The sequence below is a fragment of the Rutilus rutilus genome (genome assembly GCF_951802725.1).
Source record: "Rutilus rutilus genome assembly, chromosome: 7".
NCBI lineage: Eukaryota > Metazoa > Chordata > Actinopteri > Cypriniformes > Leuciscidae > Rutilus > Rutilus rutilus.
Window position 1 is genome coordinate 23,323,725 of NC_140221.1, and position 8,328 is coordinate 23,332,052.

General features: G+C 38.8%; 1 protein-coding gene across 2 annotated transcripts; it reads left to right on the top strand.

Moving 5' to 3' along the window:
- The first annotated feature begins 2,148 nt into the window (after positions 1–2,148).
- Positions 2,149–7,636, top strand: fsta (follistatin a). Of its 2 annotated transcripts, none has more exons than XM_084413910.1 (6): positions 2,149–2,336; positions 3,555–3,746; positions 4,047–4,265; positions 4,452–4,676; positions 5,000–5,230; positions 6,717–6,835. In XM_084413910.1, the coding sequence occupies exons 1-6, from the start codon at positions 2,243–2,245 to the stop codon at positions 6,737–6,739; spliced, it is 984 nt and encodes a 327-aa protein (XP_084270036.1). In that variant the 5' UTR covers positions 2,149–2,242; the 3' UTR covers positions 6,740–6,835. The 2 variants fall into 2 exon arrangements, with proteins under 2 accessions (XP_084270036.1, XP_084270037.1); XM_084413911.1 differs by having other exon boundaries at positions 2,159–2,336; positions 6,740–7,636.
- The last annotated feature ends 692 nt before the right edge of the window (positions 7,637–8,328 follow it).

Here is an 8,328-nt window from a genome sequence, read left to right on the forward strand (position 1 = left end):
TGATCTGATCTTAGGTAATCACGTTTTGATTTTGTATTATTTTGTGAGTCGCTGACAAATATCTCCAAACCCTCTATGTTATAATCTCTATGTTGTGTCTAAATGCAAAGTTAGCAACAACTGTACAAGCACTACACTGCCACTAGATGTCAGCATATTATTACTATTCAATAAAACGGTTAATGTGACGACAACAAGATATAGCTGGAGGAACCTTATGAAGGTTGTGGCCTTCATAACAAAAGTAGGTGACTTTAGCTATATCATCATAATAATGTATTTTTGTTTTATTTACTTTGGTTTCCACCGTATTTTAACAATTCTTAATAAGTCAGGCTAGGTTTATTTATCATTTTGCATATCTGGAAACACAGGACATCATATTGGTAGTTAAAACATCAACAAAATATTCTATCGACCAAATATTATTTTGGATTTGGGACAATGTATTGGATACGTGTTTTTGAAACCAAGCAATGCTTAGTTGCCTCAACGTGCAACCACGTGACCCGGGACAAACATTGCAGCTAGGGAACTTGTTCTAATGATACACTCCCAGTCATTAGGCTATGCTTGTCATCCGGTTGGCTCATATTGTAACTGACAGCCGGTGGAAATACATGTAACATGTTTTATCAGTTCTTGGCTTGAACAAAAGGTATTAGCCTTCATGCTTTGATCAGACCCTGAGATTTTGTCAAACGCAGATAATAACCTAATATTAAAATGAAATCACTGCCAACGTACTTGGGAAGTAGTCTGTTTGTGCCAAAAGTTCACCGTACAGGCTAGAATATGCTCTCCTGGAGTTTTACGTATTGGCTATAGTCTACAAACGTGAAGTTAAAGGTGTCAGAAATGGAAGACAGAAACGCGTCAGTTCTGAATGGAAAACATAGGCTAATCATTTTCATGTAACACAAAAGTTAGGCCACAGCAATCTGATGCAAACAAACTGGAATTTTGATTTAATCGACGAATGGTCTTTATAGATGGGTAACTTTTGGGTTACGCATAGACTAGCCTAATTGCAGATTGTCTGATTTGTAGAAAAATATATTTTGAATAGCCTATACGGTTGGCTTACAAATAGCCTACACATTTAGAAATTGTAGGTTAATTTTAATTGCAATTCATCGCAAGTAGGCACGTTTGTTCTATAATGACTGGTTTTGCTAAAATGTAAATAAAAATAAAACAATCCTATAAGTCGAATCAAGTTAAAATAAAGAAACAGATACTCCGAAATCTCGTGTGTTCGCTACAGTCTCATTCCGTCCTCTTAAAGTTGATGGCCTAACTGAAGTTGAGCGTGCGCGCGCACGTCTGTTTTCTGTGCTTCAAGAATCTTGCAGAAGAGGTCGCGCGTGCGCCTCCAGCACAGAGGCAAAATACTCCTGCAGTCAGTCTCGCGTGTCTCACTTCTATGGAAATGAATTCCGTGTAGTCTGCCTCGCGCCACCGCCGTTCGGAAATTGAATGGGATATAGATTGTGATCCCGAAGGGAAACCGCAACACCTGTCTCGTCTAATAATAGACTTTCTCGCTTTTATTCTGTAATCCATTGTCTCCTTGCTCAGATCACCTTTCAGCAGTAACCTTGTATTAAATTAACACCCTCTACTGTTAATCAGACCTGTCATGGCCCGGAAAGTTGTGACATTTCCCATCTCCTCAAACGTTTGTGGAGATTGTCGCAGGCTATCAATGTGCAGTTGTATTTGTAATTCACACCCGCCTATAGAGTCTTAATAATCATTCACCTACCCTTCTGTAGTGTTCCCTTTTGTTAACACTAAAAACGCAATAGTTACCATTGGTAACTGGGTCTTTGGGGTGAGTTTAAAAATGCTGTTGCTTATGCTAATATTATTTTCCTGTGTAATTGTAAAGTCACATCCACGTCTGATCAGGTCTGGATATCCATAAGGATGGTTCTTGGTTACAAGATACAAATTGGACCATTTTATTTATGCTTCCTGCGACTCTGATGTGATTTAGAGGCAAGAGAAAGTTTCAACCAGCTATGTCACCTGATTTGGATTGAAAGAACTTGGGGGAAAAAAGTCTTTCTCCCCACCCCCACAGAGAGGAAGACCGCCCACACCACAGACAGTCGGCCCGAGACCCCTTATACACTTAAAAAGAGGTGGCACTCTGAGAGCAGCGTTCATTCAGCACTGCCTGAGTAAGAAGATTACTTTTGCGCTGCTCGTCTCAATACTCTTTCTCTCTTTTAACATGCTAAGGATGCTAAAGCGTCAGCACCTCCACCCGGGAATGATTTTATTACTCTTATGGCTATGTTATTTGATTGAAGATCAAAAAGTGCAAGGTGAGTGCACTTTTTCTTTATTTGTTTCTTCAAAATTATTCTTTGACATGCTTTAGACATGGGGTTGGGCTGCAGTTCCTTTAGAATGAAAGTATTCCTTTAGAATGAAGAGAGCTGCTTAAATACTAGACAACTGTAAAGTTTTGTTCTTGGCTCGCGCCTGCATTGGTATCCTCGAGACAGGTGCGTCCTTGCATGCACCATTATCTAAAAAAGAAAAGAACAGCCGAAATTGACCAGGCTAAATTAAGAAATGAACATTTTAACAGAAAATTATATCGTTATTTAAAATAAATGCTCACGTCAAGATTGTCAAAACTAGAGGACACCGAGATGCATTTCTTGTCTTGATAATAATGAATAAAATGTTTAATATCAATATGATAGTATTTTTGTCTATCAATAATATGAAGAATGAATGTTTTGTTTGAATGCATATTTAACACACTCTCCAATGAACCTTTATGCATTAGACATTCGATTGTATTTTTTCTCAAATAGTGAAATTAGACTGCCTACCTCGTCTGGCTTTCAAAAATCAGTGGACATAATGCAAAAAAATAAATAAAAATAATGCATTTAATTATTAGAATCGCTTTGCGTATCGGTCATTAAAAGGGCACGATCATTTTTTTAAACAAAGTTTGATGAAGCTCGCGTGACTGTATGATTTAATTGGATTGTCTGGCTCGTGGTAGGCTATCCCCGGCGCGAATGCCTAATTTAATAAATAAACACGACTAATTCCCCTCATGGTTGACCCGACAGTTAAAAAAAAAAATATCTGAACCTTATTATGAGCAGCGGATAAATGCGTTTGTGTTGGTAAAAGCAGCGTTTGCAATGCTCCTGTAAGTGTGGTGAAACGTGATGAGCGCAGACAGTTGGCACAGAGCGCTCGAGGAACTGGAGTCTAGACTGCCATGCACATTGTTTAAATAGGTATACTGCCACTTAATTTAAGACAATAAATCTCTGCCTGGTCATAACATAATCGACGACAGGAAAAGCATATTCCCGACCAGACCCAGAGCCCTTGAGTTGTCTGGGTGAAGGCATGCAAGTGTAAAATAGTCGCATTACGTTGGGAAAAATCAGACAAAATACAGCGGGGGAGGGGGAGCAAGAGAGCTCCAGCTAATACAGGCTGCACGTGTTGTGTCTGGGTCATTGGCTTCAGACTTTAATACGACTGGCTCTTTTTCTTTTTGTTTACAGCTGGTAACTGCTGGCTACAGCAAGGCAAGAACGGGAGATGTCAGGTCCTCTACATGCCTGGGATGAGTCGAGAGGAATGCTGCCGGAGTGGGAGGCTCGGTACATCTTGGACCGAGGAAGATGTGCCAAACAGCACATTATTCAGGTGGATGATCTTCAATGGCGGTGCTCCAAACTGCATACCTTGTAAAGGTAGAATCCCATGTTCGTTTGTTCAGGTGGAAACGTCTAATAAGCATATGGTTGCTATTCTATATAATAAAAACGTATTACATGCATATTTAAAAAGTAATCATAAAAAAGTTATACATAGAAACTGTGCCCCAGTATCCCCGTCCTCATCTCTCACACTTTCTTGCTTTAGTATAGCCTAAATAAAAAACTGATTAATTAATAATAGATTATTAATGTGTGATATGAGTGCATAATAAGACTAATTAAAAAAAAGCTGCTTGTAAATAACATGTTCCTGTGTGCCTCTCTGAATTTTAGAGACATGTGATAATGTGGACTGTGGCCCTGGGAAGAGATGTAAAATGAACAGGAGGAGTAAGCCTCGCTGCGTCTGTGCCCCAGACTGCTCCAATATCACCTGGAAGGGGCCGGTGTGCGGCTCAGACGGAAAAACATACCGAGATGAATGTGCCCTTCTGAAATCCAAATGCAAAGGGCACCCAGATCTGGAGGTGCAGTATCAAGGCAAATGCAAAAGTATGTAACACTGCTTTCACACCAAAAAAAAAGAGAGATTTCAGCACTTTTATCCAGCCCTGCAGTACTTACAATAGGTGTTCATACTAAATAAAGTCACACAGTTCAACTATAAAATAAGAATAAAGAAACATTTTGGTAGTGAAAATAAGAAAACCATTCAGTCTTCCCTTCTCATCTTCACAGAGACGTGCCGTGACGTCTTGTGTCCGGGAAGTTCGACTTGTGTGGTGGACCAGACCAACAACGCGTACTGTGTGACATGCAACCGCATATGCCCAGAGGTTACATCTCCGGACCAGTACCTTTGTGGCAACGATGGGATTGTTTACGCCAGCGCGTGCCATTTAAGGAGAGCCACGTGCTTGCTCGGTAGATCCATTGGAGTGGCATACGAAGGGAAATGCATCAGTGAGTGTTCACATAGATTTTGCTAGGAGTTGTGAAGTTTCATTTAATGAGAAAAGTTACAAATATAGAAATAGTGCAGTTTGGTTCAGAGTCTTTCGTAACAATCCCAGTTGTGATTATTACTTGCAAAGGAAAGTCATTGGTGTCTAATTGTTTCCTGATGTTGGCAACATCATCTCGTGTGTTATAACAAACTGAACATGACTTGCCTACAGCTGTCCACAACAACAACAACAACAACTACATTTATGTATTTCTTTGTATGCAACACTGGAGTGTTGTCAGTAGAAACTGACGGTTCTTTTCCTCTGTTGTGTTTACAGAGGCCAAGTCATGCGATGATATCCAGTGCAGCGCAGGGAAGAAGTGTCTATGGGATGCCAAGATGGGTCGCGGGCGCTGTTCAGTTTGTGTGGAGTCATGCCCAGAAAGTCGCTCGGAGGAGGCCGTGTGCGCCAGCGACAACACCACATATCCCAGCGAGTGCGCCATGAAGCAGGCCGCTTGCTCTTTGGGGGTTCTCCTGGAGGTTAAGCATTTAGGATCTTGCAACTGTAAGTAATACATCTTAAAAGACAATCCAATGCTGCCCCCAGCAACCTCCTCCCCAAAACCTCCCACCCCTCCAAATAACGCCTCTTCATTCCCTTCCTGCTGCTAAGAGTTAAGCTACAGAAAGGACTTATGATTGGAAGTTCTTTGCATGTCCTCTTTGGCTGGCTTCATTCATTTTGCATTTTCTTGAGAAGAAAAAAAAAATTTATTTAAAAAAAGAACCTACTAAATCAATGGAAATCAATGAATACAATGTATAAAAAACAAGAGTTCAAAAAATGTTACAAAGAGCTCTTTCAAGGAGTCCTTTGACATACTAATTTTCTTCATTTAACTAACAAGAAAACATGTGCGGACTAACTTTTGCAGTTAGTGGACATCGTCATGTTTGAATTCTAGTTCGCTCTGACCTGTTACTGACCAGCAGGTTGAGTTCATATGTCCCCCTTTGTTATAGTGTAAATGTAGAGACTTATATAATCATATCAACTTGTCAATTCCATATTCATGGTTATTATGTACGTGTTTTATGAATTTTGTTTTTTGTTCGATTAATGCGTTTGGCTGTAATCAATGATTTCAAATGCACTATGACATAAATAGCCCTGAGGGTTTGAAAAGACACAAATCCTTTTCCTTACACTCACATAAGGTGATTGTAACATTGGTGCCATTGTTTAAAAGTTAACTAGACTACCTATTTCGACAGATGGTTAACTAGCTTTGAGAATGAATTGATGAAGCTAGATCTGCCATCAAAGAGAGGGAATACTTGCATTCCAATTTGTGCTAGCAAACCAATCAAATGATCAATGTGAATGAATCGCTTACCTTAATGTTCTCGTGCCTTAAGGTATCATTTTCAAGGGACCAACTTTATGATCACCTCATGGTTTGAATGACACCAGCATTTTACAGTTTGCAGGACAAGATTGTTATTATTTCTCAGTCTCTGCTATTAGACATCTAACATTAGAAAGGTGAATATGTGTGTGCAGTTCTGCTGTGATCGTGTTGTCCTATTTGTTTGTGAGGGACTATTTGTTTCATTGCTTTGCCTATGTCATTTTTTCAATGTAAACTTTTATGTAGAATATATATATATATATATTATATATACCTCAGAACTGTGCCATTGCTTGACCACGTAGCTACGGTCGACCGGTGTACAACAGTGCATCCAAAGTGATGGATATAGACGCAAAACCAAAAAAATTGTAGATCGTAGAATGCAAGAGCATTTTTTTGGTCTTGATTCGGAAATCTGGCAAACAGACAAGAGCCATTGAAGTCTCTGATCAGCCCTGTCCCGTCACACCAGTGACTTCCTTTATTATGTACATCTTGTCGCATAATTTTGGGAGCTAGAGCACCTGGTCAAGCTGGCAAGTAGCCTAAAACCCACTAGATTGTCAGAGGCTTTGGGATAAAAAGACAAATACTCACATACATTCTGCGCTGTTGTGGTCTATATTCATGCAACAGCTACCATGTATTCTCCCATATAGCCATTACTGAAGACCAGGAGGAAGATGACGATGAGGAAGACCAGGACTACATGGCTTATATCCAATTATCACCTGTACTGGATGGATAAAGCCCTATCAACCAGTGGAACAGTCCTAGGGCACGGAATCATGTCCACACTGTACATATGTGTATGCTAATTTATTTTTCAGAGAAAAAAGAAAGAAGTATACATGTAGTTCAGTCTGCTTGATGTTTATTTATACAGTGTTCTGTTTTATAATTTATACATTTACAGTGTCTGGCTTACTTGTCTATCATGCTATTTTGTTATCACCTGTGTTGTCTTTCCCTTTCTTTCTTTTTTATTATGACCGAGAGATATATTTGTCCAAAGAGAAGCAGTGTTATTTATTGTGAGGTAAAATGCTATCATGTAAAGTGTGAGTCTTCTGCAAGCTGTAAATTGCATTCCCTGAGCTGTATAAATGCTTATCAATGTCAAATCTGTATCACAGATGTTTATTTCACACATACCTGCATGTTAGCTTGTGAGTTTATTTATTGGAAAAAAATGGAAATGCATAGGAAAAAAATGTCACTCTTTAATGTACATGTATATTTCTGGTTTTGTTTACAGTTTAGTGTAACTGACCAAAGGGATCTTCTTGAACGTTCTTCAATGTTTTGTGATATGGTGTAGCAGGATAACATTGAAAATGAGCCGTTTCTCATATAGGAAACCCCTGATGATTAACTTGTACAAAATGCTATCTGTCATCAACAGCAACAGTGCTGCGATAGAACAGAAATTAGCAGTGGGTGATACTTGTTTGAGAAAACTGTGCCATGCAACTTTTTGTCTTGTTTTTGCCAATATTCTGCTCTATACTGCTCTTGCAGAGCTAAAGAAAAGGTCATAAAGAGGACTCCGTATCAATATATAAAATGTTCACTTTTTCGCTGTTTTCACTTTGTTGTCAAAATGCATTTTTATTTTCAGACATCTCAAGATAAAAACAAAATTCAGTTATAAATATATAGTTTTGTATTTTTATGTAAATGTCATATGTATATACAAAGTTTGATGTATTTGTACAGATATTAAGAGTGAAATCAATAAAAAAAAAAATTACATATCAATTGGTCAGTGGTATGGATTTTTTTAAAGAATTGAGTTCTGCCATTGATAAAAATAACATGTAGGCTACCCATCGATTTGTTACTCTCAATATTTTGTATGAAATTGTAGTGTCTTGAGTTTGAACCAAAAAAGGTTTGTTCTCTATCTGATCTATAGCCAGAAAATACACAGAGCTTTTCCCACACAATTCAACTAGTAGGGAAATAATATTAAACTGAATCCTGCCAATGTTCCCATAAGGACAAAACTTTCAGATTTAAACTGGTTCAATCGCGCATGACCATGACCACCATACAAGATGATAAAGCAGAAATGACTCTGCATTTAGGCTAAAATGCTCTAGTCTGACCTCACATGATCCCACAATTCACATCGTATCCTGACAAACTCCAAACATTGTTCTTTCAGAGGACTGTTGTCTTGCAGTTTGTGCCACTCTTCCCTAAAGGCCAGTGTTATGCAGAGCTTCTCAAAGTCATCTTGTGC